The sequence below is a fragment of the Chaetodon auriga genome, chromosome 14 (assembly GCF_051107435.1).
Source record: "Chaetodon auriga isolate fChaAug3 chromosome 14, fChaAug3.hap1, whole genome shotgun sequence".
NCBI lineage: Eukaryota > Metazoa > Chordata > Actinopteri > Chaetodontiformes > Chaetodontidae > Chaetodon > Chaetodon auriga.
The window spans coordinates 6,109,887-6,137,767 of NC_135087.1; the positions used below are offsets into that span (position 1 = coordinate 6,109,887).

Consider the following 27,881-nt stretch of genomic DNA (forward strand, 5'->3'; position numbering starts at 1 on the left):
TGTATAAATGTGAAAGTGGTATCAGTCTCATCTAACGCTCAGCAAGAAAACAGCATTTTCCAAATGTCGGAACATCTGTTACAAGACTAACCGACGTGAAGCAAACCTGTATTGTGAGTTGACAGATTTAACAGGTAAATAACAAAGAATAAGCCAAAGAAACAAAACTTTACGTTCCATCTGTATGTTAAACCCTTTGAGGGGAAACAGACCGCAGATGCCACATTCTGAAGTCTCCGTCTTTGTGCTGACGATACTTTAACTATCTCTGCGTCTTCGTGTTGCAGTCCCAGTCTGGAGGCTCACCTCATTCTTCCCCCAGTCACGGTGCAGGCTGCTCCATGCCCATGCCCATACGCTCCACCTCAGCTGGGTCCACCCCGACTCACACGCCGCAGGACTGCCTGGCAGGGGTGGGAGGGGACGTGCTCGAGGCTTTTGCTCAGGGTGAGCCTGCGCCGACACCTGAAACAAAGAGCGTTCATTGTAACACTCGTGCACAATCTGCAACACACTGAAAATAGAGAAAGGTACATATTCTCCAAGAGTGATCAGTGAGAATAAGTTTATATTTAAAGAGACATCCAAACCACAATACTACAGTGATTCTACCACCAGGATCTGCACTTCAGCTGCCTGTTTGGTTAAGTTTATAGTAAGCAGTAGTATAGCAGCTTTCACAAGGTCACAAAGTGCGTCACAGGAGCAAAACTGTTATGAAATAAATACTGCAATAATAAAAACTGTAAAAAGAAACAACAGTAAAACATAAGCAGCATTTACTCCTTCACGTGTAACAGTGCCAGACTAGAAACTGCCTGTGTTTGATGTTTGATGTGAAAATGTCTGTGTTTTCTAGGTGTACCTAGAAATCTTCGGAATGATCTATTAGTTGCTGCTGACTCAATCACAAACACAATGTCATCACTTGTGAAAGAGCTCCACTCAGGTCAGTTTATACCACAAGCTTCACCCGGCTCTGCCACCTGGAGTACAACCCTGATTCCTGAAAAGTGTCACTGAAATCACTGGTTTTATCTTTAAAGTGGACGATGGGGGAGACGAAGAGGAGACCAACATGAGGAACGGTGGGGACAGAGGTACGTGGAAGTACATGCTAATAGCTGCCTAATTTAATCTGTAAGAGCCAGTCATACCGTAGACATACATACGTACATATATACGATAAGACTGGCCAAAACATATTGGGCAATAAAATTCAATATTCCCTTTCTCTTTTTTCAGCTGAAGCAGAATGAACAACAAAAAAGTAGGAATTATAATTGATTAATTAATATTATATTATGTATATATAACGTAGTATGACAGCCAAGAACGACCATGGTTGTAAAGATTTTGTTTTACCTTGAGATAACAAGTTATCCTGTTATTTTGAGATATCGCAATAATCGGCTAATTGTCTCATTATCTTTAGAGAACAAGCTGTTGTTTTCCGAGATGCATCAGCAGGTTGTGTCCTTTAGATAACAGGATAAATATCTTGTTTCAAAAGAAAACAACGGGCCATTGTGTTAAGTTAATGCAATAATTATCCCATGATCAAAAAAGAAAATAGAGATAATCAACCCATCATTACATGATATCCTGAGATAAGTGGACAATTAACTCATGATCTGAGGATGAAGGGAGGAAAGAAAATGATTGAGCCACGTCCATTCTTGGCTTCTGTGAATCATAGTTTCGTAGAATCAAGTTGCCTTACGTACACTTTATTTCTGGAACTGGACAAACAGTATTTGCTAATTATGACAGCGTTGGCACAGCTAAACATCTGCATGACACCTTTATCAGCCAATGAAACACTTGTTCAGCTCATTATAATGGGCCTCTGCTTCAGCCCTCCTTTCAAAGTAGCAAGGCGCCACAGCACACAGCCACAGTGTCATTTATACTTTTATTTTTACTAATTAATTCAGACTACGCAGGCTGTCCGCAGCGCTAAACCTGCTCCTCTGTGTGTGCATCCAGGCACAGTGAGAGTACCGAAGCACTGAGGAAAAGACAACACCATTCCACCCTCTAAAGGACATACAGTCATCAACTGGGAAGAATCAGTAACAACAACAACAACAACAACAACAACAACAACAACAACAACAACCCCTGGCATTAGCACGTAGAGTAATGCATGCTGTAATCTAACAGGATTTCACTATGTGAAAAAACATTTCTTCACACCTTGCAGGTAGCAAGATGTGTCTAATTAGCGAGTGTGTATGTTGTCCTGTAAACAAAAACTGCTGTAATTACCCAATGATTTCCCTCATGACTGCTAAGGAATGGCTTGCTGTGCTTTCTCCCCCAACTGTTCCACTGCAGCAGCTCATTCTGTATATAAAATACTGTAAACACGTGACCGCGGGAACGCCCCGACATGACGGTGACCTCCTGTCGCAACATGTTCCCTGTCATTGCTTTTGTATGATTAGCGCTAGTCTTATTATTTTTTCTTTTTCTATCATTTTTGCATGAAGTTGCACTCATGTCTGGGTTTAGGTACTGTACCATGCTATGCCAGCTCTTTGTGGGTTCATGATGACAGCTGGGGTGTCAGAAGTGTCCTGCATTCAGGCTGAGTGTGTTTACTCGCACATCTGTATTCTGAGATAGTTCTCTGAGTTTTCCCGCCATTTTGAGGGTGCCAGACGACCAGCGGAGACTCCAGCGAGTCGCTGCGCTCGGCCAAGAAATAGTCCATCTTATAATCCCTCCCAAAAACCACAATTTGTCTCGAATAAACAAAGAATATATTACAAATCAAATAGTGAACTTTGGAGGTGCTGGTAGGTGGATTTTTTAACCATTGGAGTCAGGCTAGCTGTTTGCCCCTTGATGCTAAGCTAAGCTAACCATCTCCTGGTCGTCCAAAACACACCTTTAAGCAAACTGTTATTTATTTCCACAATTTCAGTTCCGGCCCAAACTGCTGCGTTGACGTTGATGTTATGTTTTCACGGTGGTCCTGGCTAAGGTGAAATGCTATTAAGTGCTAAATGTACATTAACGGATCCTGACTTTATGCAAAGCTAGCAGGTGGAATGTTCTCAGAATGTACGGGCTGTTTCCTAGCTAATGTACAGAATGTATGCAGGCTAGCTAGATGGGAGTTTAGCATATTATGAGACAATAACCGTTCATAAAATTATTATTTTCATAACACTCACAATTGACAGCAATATAGCCGACATTACACTCATAATACATTCTAGTTTTTACTTATTATACACTTATAATACACTTGAAAGTAGTGACAGGAGAGTTTTTGTCTTTGATTGAAGCTTGGAGTTTCTCCCTGTTCCCAGTCTTAATGCTAAGCTAAGCTAACCAGCTGTAGCCTGTAGCTTCATATTCACTTACAGGCACGAGAGCGGTGTTCTCATTTAACTCACGGTGAGATGCTCAAATGCTTAAAAAGTGATCACAGATAATTTAATGATGAGATTGCAGCTTTCGCCAGGTGACCAAACGCTTCCTGCTGCGTAATAGTTGGGTTTCCATGATAATATTCTTCCTATTAATGTGTGCAGGGACATCTGGTAATGCAGTGTGAAGACGACTGACACCAGGAATAACAGCCGCTATCCAGAATACTGCGTGCATGTAAACACACTCACTGAGTCACATACTGTACTGCTGCTACTGTGCTCTCAGTGAGCCACCCTTGCAAATAAGAGGGCTGCGCTATAAAGAGAAACCAAGGGGCTACTACAAACACAACAATGATCCGAGTCTCGTTGTTTCCTCCCCGCGAACACACCTGATTAGCTGGTAGCCTCAGTATTTATTGTTTCGAGTGTAGGGAAGCACCTCAGGATGTTAAATAGTAATGAACTAGGCACTGAGTTTTAGTTGTGAGTTACAAAATGAACACTTATACAGTATGTGAGGTCATAGTAAGCAAGTAGGAAATGCTTCGATAGCTTTATTTAGTTAATAAAGGAATATTGAGAATGTTTATGTGCAATGAAGGTAGGTGCTCAGGGACTGCAGAGCTACTCTAGTGGAAAATGGTAGTAACGTCCTTTAACTGCCGGACATCACTGGCCACAGACTGGGAGGTCAAAGGTTCGTAATGACTCAAAATTGAGGGTTTCACTCCGAAATATATGTCCAGTGTTATTCACAAATGAGTCCGTCAAACTTGCTTGTGAGCCCTGTTGTGAAGTAGCTCATTTCACTCTCACTTCGTGAGTCAATTTGTCTCATTTTGGACTGAAACTCTTTGAATATAGAGCAGAAAACAACAGCAGGTGTTTAAGCGCTGGGTAAAGAATGTGGATCGTTAGAGGGAGTTTTCTGAAGTGCTATTTGGTGAAGCATGTTGTTGGATATCGTTTGTCCGTGTGTGAATTTGTGTCTTGAGTCAGAGATCAGGTCTAAGTTACCTTTACATTTTTGTCTTCTGGTTCAGTGTCTTTTGTCCTTCAGGGTAGCCGTTTATGTCCATGGAAGTCCTTTGAGTAAATGCAATGTGGTGAAGGTCTGGGAGCAGTTTTAGGGTGATATGTCCTGTCCTCGAAGCGAGCTGTGGGTAAAATCTGAATGGAACTGAAAAGCCTGAACTTTGTTTTTGGGACTTGTACAGTAAGCCTCTCCTATAAGCTAAGTATAAGGTTTCAGCAGCCTGTTACACTGTGTAAAGAGCAAAGAGAGGCCTCTCTGTTATCAGCCCTGGAAATGTGATGTTTCCATTCACTTCTCTGTTCTGCTTCTCTGTTATCATTACTGTCATTATTCTGGTTTACAGTGTTAGTGGAGTGTAGTCAATGTAATGAGTTTGGCTAAGATTCACGTGCACACTCACGCTTGCACCTAAATCTAAATCAATGGTTTTGACATTGAAATTATTTTAAATTCTGTCAAAAACAGTTTGTTTTAGTCAGCGGAAAAGGTCCAGAAATTCTTAAAATGCAGAGGTAAAAGTGTAAGATGTCTTCCCCTCCATTCTGGCCATGCATTCGACTTCAGGAGTCAGCTTTGTTTTTGTTCTTTCAGTTTGTGCCTGTAGCTGTTCTGTAAAGTGCTGTATAAAGTAACCATTCAGCAAATAAGATGATCTTTCAGCCTTTATGTCGGAGTTTTAGTCTGTGACTTTGTAGAGATTTGATTTATTTATTAAATGTGTTCTGGGGGAAACTGACGCTCAGCCTTTACATTTGTGCCAAACTGTTTGCAGACATTGTGTGTCATACAAATTACAGGTATATATCAAAGTATATCTGCATTAGTATGTTGTTGTTGCCCATAGTTTATTCACTGAATGCCTGGAGATGTCCACCGTTAATGTTTTCCATTGCTGGAAAAACTCACATTTAATAGTTAATAAAGACAGAAAACACATTCCAGATCTGCTGAAAGACAGTCACTGATGTCATTTTAGCCAGTGTGGAGGCAATACTGTATACCCTGTCAGATCAAACTCGGGCTAACACAAATAAAACACAGCCGGTCACTCAGAGGTGCATTGTGATCCTTTCATTGTTTGCAGAGAGACAATGTGCAAAGAGGACGACCTCGACGACGACGCTCCCCTGATGTTATTTATCTATGTATGTGTTCTGTATGGTTATGCTTCTGGTACACATTTGTTTCTCATGTTGATTTTACAAAACATAGTTTTATGTCACAAAGCCACTGTCTTTTGTAAATAAATCAAATGTGAGATATATTAAAAAGATTTAAAATATGGCTTTGATGGGTCATGTCTGTTATGTTTCGGCATGATTTGGACTCACTAGCAGACAGGGAGTAAAGGTGAGATAGGAGTTAATTGAATGAGCAATGAGTGGAGAGCAGGTCAGAGATACGCTGGAGCGCACAGAGCTCAGGTGGTGTGAGTGCGTGTGGTGAGGGCACCTGGGGGTGGAGGCACAGGTGAAGCAAGGTGGCAGAGACGCTGGAGATCAGCTGATCAGATCAGGCTTTGAGGAGCGACACAAGGAGCAAAAACTAGATATTTACAAATTCTCGTAGCTTGCACTGATAAAGGGCCACCAAACCACTGAGCAGCAGAAACAGTCTGGCCACGAGTCCTCTGCAGCCCACAGCCTTTATGCTGTGCTTGATTGTGATGAGTCCCAGCTGTGGTGGAGCAGCTCTCAAACCACCTGGAGAACCACGCCCAGCCTCTGCCAGAAAGGAAGCACATCCCCACACCTCTGCACAGTACACAAGAACACACGTCATGATTCTTAATGTGTTTCTCTGAATTAATCATCACTAAAGGTCCCTCAGTCATCACCAAACATGCAGCTGCATCATTTATTAGTGTTGGCAAGAAACTAAGTACATTTTAGAGGCATAGCACAGTTCGTTGTTGAGGTATTTCATATTTTACATTTCTCAACTTCTGTTCCACTGCTTTGAAAATGAAATGTGTGCATTTTCACATACTAAACTAGAGTAGTGTGTGAAGCTGCAACTTTAAAGTACTGCTTACACATAAATTCATCACTAATAATTCAAGAATGCAGAGATGGTATAATATTACCATTTTTCACAATGAATACAGACAGAAAGAAAGAGACAGAGATTGCATAGTTCAGTACAAAATGAGAACTTTTCATTCTGTGGGTAACCTGGCTGATACCTGGCTGATACTTATTTTTACTAATTTTGAATATAGGACTTAGTATTTTTGTTGTACTGATACTTTTAGAAAAGAGTACTTCCTCCACTAGTGAGGTGTTGTTTCTCAAAAATGAAGGGAACGCATAATCATCACAGTGTAACACCAAGTTAAACTTCAGGGATATCAATCTGTCCATGTAGGAAGCACAAGTGATTGTGACTCAATTACACCTGCTGTGGTGCAAATGAAAGTGACAACAGGTGCAATAGAGAGGCAAGAGCAATACAACCCCCAAAAGAGGAACGGTTTGCATGTGGTGGCTACAGTCAATTGCTCTCGCCTTTCCTTCCTGACTGATTCTTCTTCTTTGAGTTCTGTTAGTGTCCTTGTCACTACTGGTAGCGTGAGGCGGTACCTGCAGCCCAGTCAGGTTGCACAGGTAGTCCAGCTCCTCCAGGATGGCACATCTTGCTGTGCCTCCCAGCACAGTCTCACGAGCGTGGAGGCGATACCAGGAGACCGGCCGTCACACAAGGAGAGCCGTCCAGGGCCGTAGAAGGCATCAGCCCAGCAGCAGGACCGTTATCTGCTCCTTTGTGTGAGGAGGAGCAGGAGGAGCACTGCCAGAGCCCTACAAAATGACCTCCAGCAGGCTACTGGCGTGCATGTTTCTGATCAAACTGTCAGACACAGACCCCATGAGGGTGGCATGAGGGCCCGACGTCCTCTAGTGCTCGACCTGTGCTCACAGCCCTGCAGCATGCAGCTCGATTGGCATTTGCCAAAGAACACCAGAATTGGCAGGTCTGCCACTGGTGCCCCGTTCTCTTCACAGATGAGAGCAGGTTCACACTGAGCACCTGTGACAGGCGTCAAAGAGTCTGAGACGCTGTGGTGAACGTTATGCTGCCTGTAACATCATCCAGCATGAGATACATGTTGAAGTCAGTGTATGTGTGCTCAGTCTAGCTCAATTTCTGCTTTAGACCTCAGCTCACAGGGAAGAGCTGCTGTTTTAAACATGCTCACGGACACTGAGGTAAATAAAACCCTTAAATCACGCCGTGTCTCCTGTGCCTGACTTGTCTTTTGTTTATCTTTTAAACACAAAATGGCTAAACACTCCCTCCCAACGGGTCGGCCAGAAACAATGCCCTTTCCTGCTTCATCTGCAAACCTAAATCAAAGCCAAGCTCTGGCCTTTCTCCCTGTCGCTGCGGGCTCAGACACTGACAAACACCGCACAGGTGAGATGAGGTCCAGACACTTTGATCTCATCAGCATCCTCCTCTGAGTGTTTCTAGGAAGAGGCGAAGACTCTCCACCAGCTGCTATCACGCTGCTGCTGTCTGCTGGTCATGTGGCATCGTCTTGCTGCTGTCCTCACATGAACCTCTCAGTGCCATTGACTCCACGCGAAAGAGGAGACGTCACTGTTTCCAGATCAGTGAACCACATCCGTCTGCTGCACACACATTTCCTCTCTCTCACTCGTTGGCCCTCGAAAGCTCTCAATCTGAGTTGCCCTGTCAGCCTGCGGCTGCATCTGGGCAACCTCACCGTGTCTCCGTCTAGTGGGCATGCGGGGGATAAACGTTGGCTGCTGTGTGTGCTGCTGCAGGGTTAATGGACTGAAAGTGATAAGAGATTTGATCTAGCTGCACTCTTCTAGGAAATGAAATTAAGATGTGGCACTAGATGAAGATTCTGCTCATAAAATCCGTGAGAGTGCACGAGATGAGCTGCATACTCCTACATCCGCTTTGATATACAGATTTAAGGCGGAATAAATGAGTCCAGTGCAGCCAGGAACTTAACTGGTCTGACTATTTGCTAAAAGAAATGAGTCTAGTACTGTCAGTTTGAGCATGTTTCGCAGTATTTCAGTCCAGTATGCTGGAGAGACAAATGGCAAAAGGAGCTAGATTGAAACATGTTTGCTTGATGAGCAGCGTCACTCGTTTTCCCGCTGATTAAATATCAGCCTTGTTAATCTCATGTCTTTATCGCTCCCAAATGAATCCGACTCATCAAACTTTTTCACGGCACACATTTTGACTTGTCATAGCAGGGAAAACACAGGTGGAACTAATAACTTTAACCGCGTTTCCTTTCCTGCAATTAATGTAACGCAATGCAGCAATTAACAATGTTATTAGATGCACCTGTGTCTGAGCAGTCAACTCAACCTCAGGACTCAACAGAACAGAAGAGGAATGAACAAATTTCACACATGAATGACAAAGGAACGTCCAAAGCGTTCAAATGTAACCACATATACTAGAACAGGGCGTCTATATGGTGAAATAGTTGAGGTTTGTGCAAAGGAATGTGCAAATGTCAGCAACCGCTACATGCACAAAGCACTTTATACTGTCTGTACTCCAACGTCTGCGCCCACGCCAAAGTATTTCAACTGAGTATGTGCACAGCAAGCTTGTCCTGCAGTCTGAATAAACGCAGAAGGTGAGACGTTATATCAAGAGTTTACAACAATGTCAAGAAGCAAATACGCATCATCGGAGCAGCAACTGTTGAGAGCACATGTTTCACTTTGCCAGGCCTCAAAGCTGGCCTGAGGCATCAGCTAATTACATGGCTGCTTAGGGCCCCACAGCCACCAGGGGGCCCATAAATGCAGCAAATTAAAAATGGGGAAGTCTCCTCAGGTTCCTGTGTTCTTTTTCCTCAACATTTGAATAAGACTGCTTTATGTTTTTGCACTTTTTAAAAGACTGAAGCTGTGCTGAGCGGATAGTATAATTTAGCAGGGTAATCTATGTCCCGCCTCCCAGCGAAGTCCAGCCCTGTCGTTAACTGTAATTAACGAATGCGTGTGCACATGCCTGCAAGTATCATTGTGAAGCATGGAAGTTGTCACCCAGTTCAGTTTACAACCCTTTCATGCTCATTTCTTTGGTCAGTTTTAGGTTCGGTGCATTTCTAAAGCCACTGATGTCTTTCAGTGTAATGTGACAATATTACGACAAACTTTTCTCTCTTCTCTTAGATTTTCACGTTGGTGGGTGAAAGACTGACTGTTGTGTAACCATCAAATGCACATGCACGAGGGGGGATCAGACATTGTTAATAGCCCCGAACAGACCTACACTCTGGCACTTTAGCAATTAAATCAACATAAACCAAGTCTCTCTGAGGGGAGTTGCTGAAAATAAGAAAAGGGCTTTCATCTTTGGACGCAGGTCTCGTGTTTATTTTTGCCCCACAGTCACATCAGATCGGCGTTTAGGATGGCTAGTGTGGTCCTTATGGGGCTCCTGGGCCCCTGAAATGTCTCTCAGGTGTAATTTTATAGTTCAAATATTTAGCATGGAAAAGCTCCAATCGGCCACTAAAGTTCGAACCGTTAAATAAAGATTTTGATGCCCCCTTGCATGGGCCTAAGGTGCATATTTTTGGATCTTTCTTGAGTGTGACACCCCTTTTTTACCCCTGTGTGTACCATCTACTGTCAAATAAATGTACAATAAACCCCCAAAATGTTAAAAAGCACTTCAGCATGTTGTCCTCATGCCACTGGGCTCCTGAGAGGTAATTATATATGAAATCATAAAGAGATGTACATTTGTGTCTGTAAGCAGGGGTCCATGATAATAACTCATTAGTCTCAGGCCACCTTCGCCCCCCTCCCCGCCCCTCTGCACCCTGTGGTCTAATTAGGGAGCGGGCGGGCTCTAGGACCCGGCGGCAGCCAGCAGACAGTCTGCAGGCCCCTGCAGTGAGAGCGGTGCATCTGGAAGAGAGCTGGCCGGCTGGGGAGGTGGAGGACGGGGAGAGAAGAGGAAGGAGGCTCCGGGAGCAAGCGAGACAAAAAGGGTCAGGCCCGGGACTTGGGAAAATCGGGTAACGAACACACAGCGATTCACGCTTTTAAAATCCGTTTAACCCGGCACTAGTAGCGGCGCAGGAAGGGCAACCTTTGGCTGAACAAAAACGTGAAAGCCCCGAGAGCGGAAGGCGCTCGATGGAAATGGGGAAATAGCGATTTAGGGGGTTTGCTTTTTGCAGATGTGCTGATTGGACATCGCGATGTGCACTTGAACTTGACCGAATTTAGAGCACAGAACCGGGACCGCGGCTCCCGAAAGCACTGGACTCATTTGAATATATATATTTAAATATATGTCTATATAACGGGGATTTATACATCAGTGGCCGTGGCCTGTAAAAGAGCCACAACCCCCTGGGTCATATTGCAGACTTCCCCTGCTGTAAAGACGCCCGAAACTTTGCAATTTTAACACATTTAACGGCAATTGGACAATAAATGCAAGTGAGTCGGTGGCAGGAGCGTGGCCTGCTGGTGGCGGGATGTGCGTGGAATTGCGGTGACATTAAACGCCTGTGTGGCCCTTATAATAAATTATTTTCCAAGATAACACGCTCTGCTTGTTGCCTGCAATTATCATTTTTTCAGGAGCCAAGACTTCAGTCCAGCGGCTTGTTAGAGCTTTTCAATAAATCAGAGCCGGCTGACATCAATCCTGACTTCACCCTCAGAGGAAATTAAACACATCCTATATGAATATAAGACATGTAGGCTTTTTTTTTTTTTTTTTTTTTTCTTGCACATTTCCACGAGTGCAACTGTGGCTCCGCTGTGCGCATGGCTGACTGCGAGAGTAACTTTAACCCAGACGCTTAAGGTGAAAATGAAATATTAATCATGTAAAAAAAAAAGAAAAAGAAAAAAAAAGAAAGAAATGGGCCAAACAATCTATCTCTATTTTACAGCTTCATTCAGGTTATTGAGTGTCGACTACTGTACACCCATACATCCATGTGGTGTAAAAAAAGGAAAGTGGTCTGGGCCCTATAGGCGATGGTAGCCGTACAGTATCCTATAGAAGCCTGTGAGGGTCCTATACATGACGTGCACTCAACAGAAGGAAATCTGACGCCCAGAAGGAGCTTCTTTATGACAGCAAATGAAATTTAAGCCTTGATTTGAGGAAAATGTGCAGTAAATGTGTCACTGCAGCTGGGAGCTCTGCTCACCTCTGATTGAAGGCACCTGAATGCAACACCAAAGTGCATCTGATGTGTGAGGGGCGAACGAGCTGACTGTCTCTCTCCTTTCTTATCCTCCAGGAGAGCGGAGAGAAGAGGGATCATCTCTCATTTCTTTCTTTCTTTCTTTTCCTTTTTCTTTTTTTTTTTTTAAGCCTTTGAGTTTATTTTCACCTCACCTTCTGCATCCCACATTGTCAGACATCGCCCACAAGACCCATCGACGATGCCGTCCAACGCCGTCACCAACACCAACACCGCCACATTCAAAGGGCCGGACTACGCCGGCTCGCCTGGAAACCGAATGGTAAGAAACACGTGTGAAATATAAAAGCACGCCTCTGGAATCCCACTTGAGGTATTTATGAGGCTCCTCTGAAGCTCGGTATGTTGGTCAATGACTCGGGATTTCTCAACTTTAGTGGGTTCGAAGAGTTCACTCAGTCATCTTTTGGCTTTTTGAATGACTTGGACTGAGCTGCTGATTAATTTTGGATTTGACTCTCTCATCGCTGCAAAATGCAATTTTCTGAAAGGCCTCAAAGTCACCAGAGCTGATTTAAAAGGAGATTACTCACTCCAGGGCTCATCCAGCGATGATGTAGTGCGGCGTGCCTTTTAGTATTTTCCTAAAAAATACCTGGAAAGAGTACAGATGTGCATGAGCGTGAGTACTCTGTGAGTACAGTTTGTTAGTGTTATTACTATGATGTACTACGATGGAGCCCTGAAACAGGATGAATGTGATTTGTGCAGTCACCTCAGGTCAAAGCCAATTACAACCGTTCCCAATTTTATGAATGCAGTTAATCAATCGGTCAGCCTAATGCCTTATTGATCCCTGCTGTCTTTACACTTACTGGAGTTGACTCAGGTGCATCAATCCCTCCTGTTTATTGACAAAATAGTCTGATTTTTCCTGAAGAATGCAGCAGCACGCGAAGTGCCGTGTCACCTTTCGTGATGCAGACGGACTCATTATCACAGGCGGTGCAGCTGCAGCAGCATCACCGAGGAGCAGCTGAATGATGGGACATTTGCTGTTGTAATGGTGGTTGGTGACGTGGGCGTTGGCTGGTGTAGGTTGAGCTGGAGCTGGAATGGCTCTCCAGCTCTTTTACTGGGGGGATCTGTCCTCTTCCTCTACGTTCCCATTACACAGTACTGCCCTTAGTCTTGTTGCCTGGCAACAGGCATTGCCTTAAATAACCAGCTACCCAGACGGAAATAGTGCCGAGATATTGACAATGTACTCGGGTTCACTCCAGGCAACAACAAGCCACATTTCAGGCTTTTCTGCTGTTTTTCATCTGTCTTTTTTCCCCAGAAAACGTTAGAGCGACGCTGTGTGTGAAAATGGCGTGATGTTTCTGTTCAGTGTGTGTGAGCGCTCGGGTTGGGAATTGGATGAACGGTGCGGTGTAGGCTGCTCCTGCAGGCACCGCTGAATTGTGTCATCCATGTAAGTGGTTCCCAAATGAGCCTGCACACCAGGCTGCACTCAAAACGTGCTATTATCTATGCAAATTCTGTGAGGAAAGACTGAAGCGCCAGGCTCTCTGTTAGTAATCACACAATGAACGGGGACCATCTGCAGAACACGTCCTCTCACCAGAGCATCCGTGTCTATATTTGTAATAACAGCCAGCGGTATTTTTATCCAGAAATGTATTGATGATATTCTATGATTTTATGTATCAATTATTACCCTCCGCCCGTTAATCACAGCATCAGTTGTTCTGTCTGTGTCGATCTCTTTATGTAAATCAGTGCACCGTCACACCGGGACGCTAATGCTTGATGGATCTGTTCCATTTTGGCAGCGAACGCTCTCAGGACGTAACATGGCTCGACATTTGAAATTCCTGCCTGTGTTTATTAACATCCTCCATCTTTTAAATTATTTGGAGTCTGCTGGAATCTCTGCGGCCCGTCCAGTTTGTGAGGATGTTTTTATGGCCTTTTTGCCTTTATTGGACAGTTGTTGGCAAGAAGAGCAGAGAGAGAAGGCGATGATGCCACTGAGGTCTGGTGTTACAACACGTACCGTGACTGGATTTTCATGACTGTTACCAGAAACGGTGACTCTCTGATTAGTTAATTAGTTTATTGCATGCAGGCGCCAAACACACAAGGACTCACAAGAGACCAAACTACCTTTACAGAAGTCAAACATTTATCTCACGTGAACTTAACTTCTTGAGTCTACAAACAAACTTCCTTCCTGTCCTATTTTGACTGCAGCTAACTTCGTCTGCATTTTTTGGATCGTTGACCGTCTTGTGTCACAGAATCCGACAGGTGACAGATCTCAGCGTGACACCTGACACCTCACACGGCGCTGCATCAAAAGCTCCTTTTTGCCCCCCAACGAGGTCCTTTTACTAGCAGTTCTGGAGCTTTTGATTATATGGCAAGCTCTTCGTCAGCAGATGGAGTTTGAATTTAACGTGGAGAAGATAAGTGCTCGGAAAGACAAGAGGATGTGAACAGGTTCAACACAATGACGACTGAGCAGCTTATGAAGATGAGGTAATTACACTGAAAGCTCAAGAGCAGCTGTTCTTATTTAAGACACAACAATGGCTGAAGGAATGGATATGCGTTGGTACATATGGAGAGTTATATCTCTCTTCAGCGTGTTTGACTTGTTTCCAGGGAGTTTCGAGCTGATGTTTTGAGGCAGGAGGATGATGTAACTGCACACGTGCGGTGCAGAGTGTCGTCGCTCTGCTTTGCTTCTGACTGGAGGAATTAAAGGTGCTGCACTTGTCCTGGGTCTCCCCTGCTTGCCTTGCAGTATTTAACACCGTCCATTACACAATGACAAAGTCATGCAGCATCTTACAGTAATCTCCTCCGTGTCATCCTCCGCCACAGTGCCTCAGATTAAAAGAAAAGTGCTTAACAACAAGTCAACAGAGGCACTCGGTTACCAGAATGCCTTAAAGTGCGGACAGCTCATTTATCTTGGGGGGAATCTCACATTCAATACTGATGGAATTTAATAAGGGTCCGGCCCTCCACCCCCAACCGCAGCTGTCAGGGATGGCCTTGCAATCTCATTTGCATTCAGACCTGGTGCTGGTGGTCCTATTCAGTCAATATTGAAGCTCAAAGCATCTACATTAGGATCATCTTTTCTCCCATCAACCCCAGGGGTACTTGGTGGCGGCGGACATGGGGCTTTGTTCGTGGGCGTAGACAGTTTTATTAATCAAAGGGAAATTGCAGCAGGGGAAGGTGGGGGCCGCTCGACGTCTTTGTCACGGTGTCAAGAGGGGATTGTCTGCGGAAGGTCAGCGCTGCATCCGTGGGGCTTTCACTTCAGCCGAGTTCAAAGGAACGTGCCATTCAATTTCTGTCTGTCTCATTGTCCACTCACGCCAAAGACACTCAAGGACCCGCTGCAGTCCCCCCAAATGTTTGAGGGTTTCGGTGTGATGTGTGTCCTGTGATCTAGAATCACTCCCGGTGCATGTTTGGCTGAGGTGAAGCCGCCTCTTAGATTACCGTGTGCAGAAATACACAACCTGGAAAGACGCATCCCGGCCTGAAATGAAAACTTGACTCTCTCATGTATGAGAGCGCTGGTACTCCAGTTATTACAGGCTATGAGTTCACATCATGGTGTTTTTTCTTCTGACAGGGCGAAAGCACAATACTGGACATGGACCTGATGATGGAGGAGAAGCCAGCTAAAAGCAGTGCCTCTTGTAAAGTTGGCAAGCCCGGAAGAAAGCGCAAGCAGTTTCCGGTGAGCCTTGATCTCTCTTACAGCTCCACCATTCATCCATTCATCCATCAACACTTGTTTTATGGTGACAGCAAAGATTAGATATCAGCTAGGCCTTAAGCAGCAACATAAACGCAATAAAACTTAATATTTTCTTTCTTTATTGTTTGTTCAGTGGTTCAGACCCTTAAAGAGCCTCTTTAGCCGGTGTCTTAGTGAAGAGTTTTAGTGTCCCAGTGCTTAGTTAAGGGGAGAGTATGTTTGGTAAGAACTGCTTCATACGGAGCGCCATGGTAGCCCAAAGTTTACAGCGCGTGCTGCATACTGTAGCAGCAGTATCCTCAGTTCTGTTCCAGCCAGGGTCTTTCCTGTCTGCTTCTTCAGTGTCAAAGAAAAGGCAGAAAAAAACGCCCGTCCAGTCACATCTTAAGGCAGCTGTCGTCCACACTCGCGGGGTGAAAATCCCGCTGTCGCTGAGAAGGCCGGGGCGCCGTGATTCATTTCATCATGGGGATGAACGGCACATTTTCTTTCCTGGAAGGCGCTCATGGCTGTGCGAGGGATAAACAACGAGAGGCTGAGAGAGAGGATGAAACCCTCCCTCCGAGCCTGACAGTCAGACATATTCAGTTTCACCTCATTAAGTAATCGTGTATATTTAAACTCTGTGAGCCGCTGAGTAAATAGGTGTGGACGGTGATTCCTTTCTGCCTCTCTGATGTCTGAGGGGCTTTATCAAAAACAGATCTCAGAGCAGACGATTGGGCGTTCACGCCCACTTCACGCAGCGATTGGCCCGGAGAGGGTGAAGGTGAGTGAGCGTCCGGGTGCAACACGGTGAATGACAGAACGCTCGACTCGTTCCACTCTGTGTCATCGTCAGTCTGACTTCGCCTCCACTCCACCAGCTTGATTTAGGCTAACCAATCAGCAGAGGCCTGACTCTGATGCCCTCAAAGCAGAGTTTGGATTTTAAAGTGATCCATACTTCAAACAGCCTTGATAGCGGCGCCTGTCTTGTCTGAAGCAGTCGCCATTGTTGTTACCCCTCCTCTTACAATGGCGTTAGTCCCGCCCCTGGTGCTGATTGGCCAATCGTTAGTCCCACGCGTCGCTGATTGCTTTGTTTTTCAACCAAGAATCCGCAGTTTCATGTCATATTGCCAGACTTATCAGTCAAAGGTCTGGACCCAAGCAACCATAAATGCCTTTGAATAGAAGCTGCCCCCCTCCCTCTACGACAGCAGGCATCTCACCCCACCATAAAGCGTGGCCTTTTGGAACAACTGCAAACACTTACACCATATGACACATCACGTGAAGTCGTTTGTTTTAAGCGCGCCCTGACCTTTAGTGTCACACGATGGTCTAAACGCTAATTCACAGACTTTAAACGGAAACGATCTGCAACAATTCGGCGAATTTTCTTCTGAAATAATATACGCACAAGATCAGCTGTGAGCAGCCTTTGTGTAAAAACCGAAGGTGTTTCAGCCTCGTGAAACAGACATACGACTTTGCACTCATGCATAAACATCACACAGACTCCGCCGCGTTTCTCAGCGAGGCCCAAACACTACACCAACACCATTTGTAATCTGTTTGTGATGTTTTTCTAGTTAAAAGCCCTGATTTAATAATGACTCTTGGGCCAACGTGGAGTCTTTTTCTTCCCTGAGATGTTATCATTTGCATAAGCCTCTGCTTAAAATCATGTTAATTAATTCTCACAGTGTGATTCAACAAGCCAAAAAAGGGATTACAAAAATATTTACAGATATGTATGTGTGGCGTGGAGGGAGGCGCTGGAGGGTTTGTGTCGGTGCGTGTTTAAGGCAGCTGAGTGGTGCCACCAATCGCGGTTAAAGAAAAGCTATAGTCAGAATCAGGGCGCCACGGCGAGTGTTTTCACAGCTGTGGGGGATTGACCACATGCGCCAGACGCTCCAGTCAGATAGGTGATTCGTTGTTGTTATTCTTCTCTGCATGAGAGTCACTCAAAGACGTGCTTGCCGACTTGATGTTCTGTCCACATAAGGCATAATTTGGAGTTTTTACTTTGAATCCTAAACATACTCGAACGTGGATTCGAGGTGTGGTAAAGGTGATGGTCACAAGCCTTTTCCTCTGAGAAGATGTTAATAAAAAATGCCGAGCAAAGTATTCGAGCATTCACCTCAGTTCATGGGGTTTTATTTACATACTAACTGACCTCGCTGCTCTTTACTTTCACGGGTAACATCCAGCGCCTTCAGCTCGTCTGCAGGAGGCTAAAAAACGCTCACCTGGTTACATCGACACTGAATATTTACCTACTAACGTGTCATCTTGAAGCCTGTGTGAGTGAAACCCACAGTGTGTGTTTTCACTGCATGTTTCCAGGCTGCTGTAACATCAGGAGTTAATCAATAAGTTGAGAACTTACTGATCATTAAACAGATACATCTGAATATCTGCAGACAGAACAAGGCATGAGTGATGTTTGTCCTCCGGTGCACCTGCGTCTCTCTTAATGCATTTCTTGGCATGTGTTGTAATTTTTGTGTCATCCCTTTAATCACTTTTAATTACTCTAATTCATATGAAAATATGCAATTTCATCATATGCTGTACTCTGGCATACGCTGCCAGCGGGGGACTGAAGAATTCACTCCCATTCTATCATTTGGCTGTAATTTTTTGGTCTTCACTAATCAGATCTAATCAATGAGAGCGCCAAGAGTGAACCAAAACAGCAGAGTTGTGGGCCGTCAATGCAAAACAACGAGGTGAAATGAGCTGAAACTCCGTCGAGCTGAGAGGAACTGCAGACTTGGCTTGTCAATAGAAGTGATGCCTTCCACATTATGCATTGATGCACTGATGGTGTGATGATCTTGGTTACTGCAGCTTCAGTAGCTCATTAAAGTTAGTTGCAATGCTGCAGCACTGAATTCTATTTTGACCTCTGTCTGCCTGTCTGAGCAGCCTGATTTACCAACCGTGACCTCTGACCTCTGGCAGGGGCCTCATGTAGTTCACTGGGTCAGTAATCTGTTGCGTAATTCTTTCGGAGACAGTTGTGTGTGCTGTTTGTGTGTGTGTGTGCATATTCCCCGAGTTTGTGCATGTGTCTGTTTGCGCTCGTGTGGTTGTTTGCATAAACCCACACGCCGCTCTGCAACCTCTTTTTCTACTCATGAAGTGAGTCAGAATATTAATAATGCCTGAGCTGTGGATTTGTTGTTTTCATTCATCATGTCAAACAGATTTAGCGCAGCGCTGCTCTTCAACTGTTCAACATTTACAGTTAATTTGTTCTCAGCTACTACGAGGGTGAAGTCATTTAGAGTCCTGCGGCCTGCGAGGAATGCCTAAAAAACAACTTTGGCTCGGTGTAGCTTCGTTTTACGATACAGTACGACTTTCACTGGAGTCTATTTTGCAGATCTGTTCCGCATAATTTGCGTTGCGTTCATTACACAGACGTTTTATAGGCCTCTGGGTCACATTAAAGCTAGTTTTACATTGTGTTTCCCTCCTCAATCTGCCGGAATGAGATTACATTCGACCTTTTACCCTGTCGCACTGGATCTTGTGTTTGCGAAATATTGTCTGCTGAAAGACGGACGCCTCCCGAGGCGCTGCTGGCGCCTGCCTTAAATGCAAACTGCTGTACCTACATCGACAGCAGATGAAAGCTGCAGCGCTGCTCTCATCACTGTTGACAGTCTGATCTCAAAAGACATGCTCCACTTTCTGCTCCCAGTGACCCAATAATGGGATTGTCTGAGAAAGTGTGTTTTTGGGGCTATTTTTAGGCAGTAGCGCAGACACTATCACATTTCTTCAAAGGGTTGAGTTGAAAAGAATCTTTTCTTGCTCTTCCAAGACAGTTTCTGCTTTTTTTAGTGCGAGAACCGAAAGCCTGCCGCTGGAACTTAAACCGCAGCTTCAGACCGGTCAGCTCTGTTTGAATTTACTCCTCTGCGTAGAATGAAATAGTTTAACTGGGCGTTCCAAACTGGACAGAGTGAAAAACTTCTTTGTTGTCAAACGGCCAACATTCCTGACATGTTTCCGTGCTGCTGTAATGATAAATGCAGTACAGGAAGCTCAGTAGTGTACCTGATGAACTCTAATGTAATCCCTTCCTCACTTGCAAGTTAACGGCTGTACAGCAGATTTACTGGCACGGCTTTGAAGTTTACAACTCTAGTTTAACAGAGCTGAAAGGGAAATGCCATAATTCACTGACTAATAAGTGTGGAAGTTGAGCTACATGCTTGATTCTGTCCAGATAGAGCCCAGGAGGCTTAAGGGATGAAATTAAGCTTATCTAATATGAAACGGATGAATGCTTTAATTCTCATTTTCTTTCAGCTAAATAGCCCATTTAGCCAATAGAGAGTGAGGAGCGCTTATCCTCACTCTGATAATGCCAGCTGTTTCATTGTGGCTCACTCAGATGACCCTTTTGTCAAGCGTGCTGGATGATTTGTTGGAACTCCTGAGAGGTTTTGTTTATTGCGCAGCCAGCTACAGTATGCCCAGTGATATGTCATCACTGCTGACAGGCACAACACTGTTGTACACCTTCAAAACATCAAACTGTAACACGCTGCTGCAGCTATAATAATCTCTAAAGCTGATGGAGTGCCAGGATGTTAACATTTCGAATTCCTCTTTTCCTGCCTGCAGGTCGAGGGCTGTGGCACTCTCAAGGGCAGTGTGGGTGTGGGCAACAGCTACACTGGGGTGGGTAGGCCGTCCATAGCACAGGTCCACAATGGAGACGTGGGCGGGCACAGAGACAGGACGTCCGACGCCTGCTTCCCCAAACAGGAGAGGAGGGAAGTGGAGAACGGCTTCCCCAGAGACCCTTCCTCCTGCCGGGCAGAGGACAGCTCCCAGGGTCAGAGCCGGAGCCCGTCCCAGGGGAACGGATTCCTCCTCAGCAGGGAAGAGCGCGACTCGGAGAAAGACAAGGAAGACGGCCTGACGACGCCACGCAAGAAACGAGGGAGGCGGAAACTGGAGCGCCCAACGAAATGTGAGTGTTTTTTTTTTTTTTTTCTTGGCTTCTGCTCGTTCAGCTCGGCCACGTTTTGATCTGCTCTCTGTGGATCCAGCAGGAAAAGTCATGTGACGAGTACAAGATGTTGAGTAATGGACTGTAAATGGGTGTCAGACACACAGAGCATGGCGCTGACGCTGCCAGGATTAGTAACACTCAGGCTAAAAGTGTCGCATTCATGCCGCTGCACAGTGGAAAGGCACGAGCAGATATCAGGGCTGACACAGTAATTATTATGTTTATACCAACATTCATCTTATACGCATCATATTGAATATTACGCATGCTGTGTTTCACTCGGTGTCAGTGTCTCTGTGGCTCACCAAATGCTTTCATCATGTCCGACCAGTCGACATGTGAATGTGCAGAGCAGCTGCAATGAGAAAGAAAGAGAGAAACAATGAGCAGATTGGCTTTGAAATCATGTAGCAAAAAGGAAAAAAGGAGCCACAACATCTGCATGTGGAAGCATTTCACTTCCTGCCCGTTAATCACATTTTATCATTCGAATAGAACAAAACTTAATTGTCCAAAGGTGGAAAAGTGTCTTTGGTCCGTCCAGCAGTTCATTAAAACATCAAAACGTTCACACACGAGACATAACAACAGCACTTACAATCTGAATACTCCATGTAATAGATTACACTTTGTTAGAACTTCAGAAAAACACTGAAAAAATGAGATTAAACGCTTTTTAATCAGACAAGAACATAGAAGAGCACCGTAATGATACCCAAAAATATTGAAGTAGTAATTAAAATGATAATTATAAAGTTATTAAAATGAGCACTTATGCGATGAAAATGTCACCTTTTAGGAAAATGTGATGGGAATTCGTCACTGCTTTCTTATATTTAATAACGGTTGATCGGGAGGCTGAAGTTTAATCGAATATTAAAACAATCATTAGTTTCCTGAATTGTTTGAATTCTGGTCACATAATGTTCAGACAACAGGAAGTGGCGACGTTACTTAATCTAACACAAAAAACAACCTAATATGTTTCCTGAAATAATGACGACAACTGAAAAATGCAACCTGCTCACGTTTTAATTGCAATAGATTTAAATGTGGGGAAATTTTGAATCGAGTTTTGGTCCATTAGAAGTGAATGTGCAGCAGCCACAGTGCTGCAGTGGACCACATTAGTGCGTGAAGATGATATAAATCAGGGGGGCATTGTGGGAGAGAGGGCTGCTGACAGGTAGGTTTTAGTCCAAGATGGAGATTAACAATTTCACTTAGCCGCTCCCCTCTCTGCTTTTTAGTCCTCTCTCTCTCTCTCTCTCTCTCTCTCTCTCTCTCTCTCTCTCTCTCTCTCTCTCTCTCTCTCTCTCTGTCAGCCACGCGTCTCTCTCGCTCCTCTCTCGGCCACAGAGACACCGGCTATGACCTTGATGAGAAGTGCAGTAAATAAAGCCCGGGGAGGAGCGACTCGTCTCCTGGCAACAAGCCTCTGTTGGGAGCTGGCAGGTCTCTGTTGTGGCCGCCTCCCTGTCGGGGGCCCTGCCAGGTGGATGGCGTCGTGCCCAGAACTCTTTACAAACTGAGTCTGCACTCTGTATTCACCTGATCTGTGCTTCTAGGATCTGTTACTTCACTTCAAAGCAGAAATCTGGGAGAACCCTGTTGGCTTCTGGTGCAAATGGCTAAAGACGGGTTTTCCGAACCAGGTGTGCAGCTCTGCTCCCTAATCTGGGTTTGGATCCGGCGCTGCGAGGCTTTAGTGCGGCAGAGGGACGTGACAATTAGACACAATAATAAAGTTTAACACTCATTGTTAACACTCATCCTGTTGCACAGGGCTTTGTTTGAAATGAGGATGTGGAATTAAAGCAAGATGAGGCGGGAGAATGCGACTAGACCACGTTTTAGGTTCAAAGGATTGATCACCAAAACCTGAAGGGACACTGCGCCGATTTCACACAGGAGGGTCGTTTCACTTGTTAGAGTTTCTATTAGTCCACCTGTGGAAACATTTCTAAAGTCTTTGGCTCATACATAGCCCGGGTGATGTCATCATTTTGGGTTTACCAAGCAGGGGCTAAGACAAAGACACTGTCCAGTTGCATTGTGGGGAGTGTAGGAAGAAGCATTTTCAGAGTCAGTGGTATGTCGAATTTCCTTACTATAGCAGTTCTTTACCCTACAGCAGCAAATATTGGCCCTAAATCTGAGCTATAAATCACATTATCATGTGTAATTAGTTTTAGCGTTGTTATACATTTTAAAGGAAACATATTATGAAAAACTCCCTTCTTAAAGGTGAGCATATAAAGAGAAGAAATCCCACAAAATTACACCAGATCATCTGCACTGTCCTGCATATTTAGCCACTTTTGATAAGCCCTGTGTAGCAGAAACATGTAGAGAGCTACAGATGTGTCAGCCTGGTTTCGACAGGTGACCAATAGCAGAGTGAACAGTCAATAGGTTTATCAAATTGACATAACACAATAGTGATTTGACTCAAATGAGGTTTCTAAAATCTGTCACATATTGTAGGAGCCCTCGGTAAGATAAGTCCTGGTGCAGGACACAGGCCACAGTGAGCCAACGACAAAACCCATGAGCTGGCCATGTCATCGTTATCTCTCTAACCGAGCTAACATCTGTGAACACAGTCACACTCACAGCATTAACTCTTCAAATGCCATCCGGTTTGTTACAGTACGGTGTTTTAAAGTGGCAGTTTGAGCAGGAAGGAACAGGAAGTGCCATCTCATACGTTTTCAACAGCGGACTTCTTGGAATCAACAGAAAGAGGAACCAAGTAGTCAGCGCAGGCCGTGTTCGCAAAAGCCAAAGAAAGGACGTGCAGAAATTCAAATTAGAGGTCTGTGCGGGGTCTGCGGCTCCCCCAAGACCTGCAGCAGATGTTAGTGACATGTTTTTTTTTTTGTTGTTTCTCTCGAGGCTGCAGGCGGGCGTCGGCAGACACGTGATGTGTGAACGTAGTGCAGGGTGGATAGTTTACTGTGTGTGTGAAGCTTGCACGCACACACAGTTGCTGGTGGGCATCAGTTTGTGAGTAGTATTTGATGCCTGTGACACAGTGAAACAGCGCTGATAGGACAGTGTGCACATTGCAAGTTCGTGAGCAGAGAATTGTGGGAGCAGGCGACTGGAGCAAAAAGCAGCTGGAGTGGGTGGATATGTGCAAGTTTAAAGAAGGGGGGGGTGGGGAGGGGCACAGACTTTTAATTCAGATTACATCAGCAAAAACAGCCCACAGTGCTGCCCTGAGTTTAATTGCTGAATGATTTCTGGGAAATGCAAAAAGCACCACTTACTGTTGCGCCTGCATGATGTCTGGATTTACCTTAAATGCACTAAGCGGCAAACCTGACCGCGACTAAAATATACATGCAGGCAGATATTAATCCCATTACACACACACACAAAAAAAAAAAGTTTGAACAGAGGGAGCGTTGGTGCATTCATCTCAGAAGGAAGAGTCCTTGGTGGGGGGCAGTGTGGTGGATCGATAGTCAGCTAAACAGGGTTTCTGTTATCCATCTGGAGGGCACAGGAAGGATTTGAGCTCCGGCTGTAGTGGAACTGAGCTCTAGCAATACGAGAGCTGGAACCCACTCAAACTGGCAAGGTATACTCTCTGTGGGCAACGTTAGCCAGCTCCCCTCACAAACCCAATGACCTTGGCAGTCCGCGCTGCCTCACCGATTTGTTATATAGTCACTTATTCCCGATGAGGACGAGGAGACCAGACCCAAGCAGGGAGGGATGGAAAAAAAAAAAAAAAAAAAAAGAGCAAGGGGGAGGGAGGAACCGGGGGCTCAGCTACACATGGAACCAAGCTGAAGAGGCTGCTAAGAGAGCGGACTATTGTTTGGACAGGTCTGTAGGGTACTTCACTGACAGGCCGGAGTTGGCTGTGCAGAAAACACGCCATCAGAAGTTGTCCTTCGCCTCTCAGGCCTCAAGTGTTATGATAGTGTTTGGGCTTCGACTCTGCAGATAGCCGTGTTTACTCAGGCTGTGCCATCATGCTAATTTCGGCCACAGCTGCTTGAATGATGTGTAGAAGCTCCGCCGGTGTCATATCACCGAGGCGCTTTTAGAAACGCTCGCTTAAATTGGAATTAGACATTGTTTCGGTGATATCAGAGGTGGGAGTTTGAGCTGATTTTGGCTTCCTTGTCTGTTTTTTTCTGCTGCTGCTGGGGTGAAAAACTTCTCACGGATCCTGACTGCTGTCCTAGTGTTTCAGTTCGGTGGTATCCCTGCTCCCTGGCTCACCCCTCGCCGCTCCGCTGAACACAGGAAAACAATGCCGGTTAAGAATGAATAACATGCCCTCGTTGTCTTAAATCACGGCCAAGTTAATGGGAAATCCCAACTGGAGCTTTTATTGTGTTCGAGACGTTTTTATTAGACTGCGGTTTCAGAGCACGTTTCACCAAATATTTTCTCTGCTATTTTTGACGAGCTTTAGCCGCCTGCTGCATCTCTCACTTTTGGTTGTGCAACCTCCTCTGCGTATATGGACATTTTTCTTTCCTGTGGAAAATATTTGTCTTTCTAAGAAACTCGGCATAGAACTCAAAGAGTTTTGGATCCGTTCAGTATGTCAGTGTTGGATCCTGTACTTATTTAAAAGAAGCAATGCTGCAATTTAAAAATACTTTTGGAAGTGTAAGCCGCAGACTGTGTGTCACAAGTAGAAGTACTTAATCTAACAGGCAGCAATTCTGAGGAACAATTAATCCCAACCCCCAAAAATCACTCATCACAGAATACCCAGAAAAGTACTTGCAGCTTTTCTTAGTCTTCTGTGATAATAGATAGTAGTAGTATGAGGTAGTAGTACAAAGATAATAAATTACTCATTTAACTGGGAAAATTATTGGCTGATTAATCAGTGCTGAAAATAATCTAGTTGTACCTTTACTCATTCTGAAGTACTGAATATTTGTGTATGGGCTGAGTTAATACTTCTACTTCAGGGCAGAGATCTGTATAAAACTGGATTATTATTATTATTATTAACATGTGTGGAGCATCTGAACACTAACGGTCATAGTGAAACTAATTTTAACTACTTTTTGTACAATTAAATAAACATATTTTACTAGATGAACTGTATGTTGTGCAGTAAATGTGCAACTCAATGGTGGAACTCGAGCACAAGTCGCTGATTGACAGTGTCACCTCACGGTCCATTTAGTAGCAGTTCCGGGACTTTCAGTCATACCACATGAGCTTCATCAGCAGGACGTTTGCCCACTTGTCATGGTTGTGTTGGGGAGTTCTCGTCCATGTTGTAAAGTGTTTAAAATCTCATGAAAGTGCTCAGAAACAACGGGAATTTAAACATTTCCATGATACCAAACTCCACCACCACTACACAAGAGCTCCAGCTACTAAATGGACCTTAAGGTGAGATTATTTTGTGTGTACAAGTACCTCAGTGTTGTAGAACTTGGGTAAATTACTGACTTTTATCATTGGAAAACATAAAATAATGACTTTCTTAACGGCAGAGCAATTTTTATTGGCTTTACCACCATTTTCTACAGCAGTGTCTGCGTCTGTCTGCCTTTCAGTTGTTCATAACTCAACTGCAGCAGGAGGAGACTCATGTCTTGGTCCTGTTGAGGCTTTGGAGATTGGCAAGGCAATTATATATGGCCCTCGAGCCACAGTCAAGTGAAGCAGTATGTTGTTGCCTTTACGGCTCAGTGTCGGTGGCGTGGGAGGAGCCATGCTAATAGCAACCAGCTGTGTATCTGGGGAAGGGGGGATATAAGGTCAGAAGTGTGACATTTGCCAAAGTAAACCTGGCCCCTCTCCACACTCATCATAACCTGAGCAGCCTCTCCAAACACTCATACGGCACCTGAGCGCACAAGCTCCCGAGATCGCAGACAATCTGAAACTCTGAGCACGCATGAGGAGTTTCCCCGAGCCACTATCTCCCCTCCGCTATATTAATTTGACTTTAATTTGATCAAACGCACAGTTAATGGATGATGTGGAGGGCGAGCGTAATAATTTGGGTTAATAAATGTGTCATATGGTTTATTGATGAGTGCGAGACCAGTTGAGTTTAACACAGATACGAGGGTAACCGATGTGGTCAATTTCCACTCTCCTATGAATGATTCAGGCCATCCATTGTGTCGCTGTCTTCTCTCTAGATGTGGAGCACAAGGAGGAGGACGGAGGTGATGCAGTCAAGACCGAGGTAAGATTTCTGCTCTGTTGAGTCTTTGTTCTCTGGCTGACGTAACTCTTGAGGTGTCTTTCACACTTGCCAGGACTGTAGCTTCCTTTTTTGGGTGAATTACCTTTCCTCTCACAAACCACAAATCCCCTGCTTGCCAGCATGATAGATTGTCGTGGTGCAGCTCGAACAGAGGCAAAGGTGCTTTTTTTTACTTGAAACGTGGTAGTTTTTGAAGCAGAAATACAGAATATAGCAGGATACAGGTATGTAATAAAAACATCAGCCCATGCTGGTTGTGGACTTGATATGGGGATGTTTACGTGTTGTTTTGCATGAATGAAGCTGAGTAGGAACTGTTCAACATTGTGGTAAATACAGTTGTTTTCTTGCCAAGAGTTAGATTAGAGGATTTATAGATAAACACGAAGCTAAAGCCAGCAGCCCGTTAGCTTAGCTTAGCATAAAGACTGGAAACTGAGGGCTAGAGTTAGCCTGGCTCTATCCAAACATAGTGTGGTACACAGGCCCCTGTTAAAAAAAAAAACAGTTTCAGGCCTTATTTGCTTTCTTGCTGAAAGTCAGAGGAGACGATTGATACCGCTCTCATATCTGTCCATTGAATAAGAAGCCAGAGCCTGTTAGCTTAGCTTTGGAATTCTTCCACTTTATGGAAAATACAGGTGTTTTAGATGAGACGATTTATAGGTAAATATGAAGCTATAGCCAGCAGTTGGTTAGCTTAGCTTAGCACACAGACTGGAAAGTGGGGGAAACAACTAGCCTGGTTCTGTTCAACAATAGCAAAGTTCGGATACCAGCATCTCTAAATTGAAACAAAAACCAAAAGTGGAAAAACTGCCATTCACCATTTTATGGAGTTTATGTGCTTGAGTATTTCTTGGCTGGGTACTCTCTGTAAAAAGCAAAACTAAGTAAGATGAAATATCTCAAATGAAGGTATTGGATGCTTGTTTTGTGTCTGTCGGGTGTCCTGTTACCAGGCAGTTTTTATGTGAGAGCATTTCACTTGTCTCAAGCTTTTTTGTCCTAAATTAAGTTATTAAAACTTCGTACTGTGATCTTATGAGTAGTTCTGAGTAACTTAATGCTTGAAACTAGAATTTCCAGAATTATAAAGCTGTTTGATCAACAGACAAGTGCGAAGTAAAAAGTACAAAAAAAAAGTTTTACTTATTTTAAAAATCTTGATCTGTGAAATTTTCCTCTTCCGTTGGCCGATGACTTTGCCCCCCATTTTGTTGCTTTTTGAGAGTTT

The 27,881-nt window shown here is 44.5% G+C and overlaps 2 protein-coding genes across 7 annotated transcripts in view; both read left to right on the forward strand.

Annotated features, from left to right (window-relative positions):
* Positions 1 to 5,709, forward strand: part of dtnbb (dystrobrevin, beta b) — a 35,468-nt gene extending 29,759 nt beyond the window's left edge. For all 3 annotated transcript variants that reach the window (XM_076748025.1, XM_076748024.1, XM_076748023.1), the window contains 4 exons: positions 288 to 447; positions 860 to 949; positions 1,047 to 1,100; positions 1,990 to 5,709. In XM_076748025.1, coding sequence (XP_076604140.1) covers positions 288 to 447; positions 860 to 949; positions 1,047 to 1,100; positions 1,990 to 2,015 — 330 coding nt within the window. In that variant the 3' untranslated portion in view covers positions 2,016 to 5,709. The remainder of the gene's footprint in view (positions 1 to 287; positions 448 to 859; positions 950 to 1,046; positions 1,101 to 1,989) is intronic.
* Positions 5,710 to 10,313: 4,604 nt separating this feature from the next.
* The window catches only part of dnmt3ab (DNA (cytosine-5-)-methyltransferase 3 alpha b), a 36,934-nt gene continuing 19,366 nt past the window's right edge, over positions 10,314 to 27,881 (forward strand). For all 4 annotated transcript variants that reach the window (XM_076748053.1, XM_076748054.1, XM_076748055.1 and 1 more), the window contains exons 1-5: positions 10,314 to 10,456; positions 11,705 to 11,930; positions 15,273 to 15,380; positions 20,040 to 20,391; positions 26,577 to 26,623. In XM_076748053.1, coding sequence (XP_076604168.1) covers positions 11,850 to 11,930; positions 15,273 to 15,380; positions 20,040 to 20,391; positions 26,577 to 26,623 — 588 coding nt within the window. In that variant the 5' untranslated portion in view covers positions 10,314 to 10,456; positions 11,705 to 11,849. The remainder of the gene's footprint in view (positions 10,457 to 11,704; positions 11,931 to 15,272; positions 15,381 to 20,039; positions 20,392 to 26,576; positions 26,624 to 27,881) is intronic.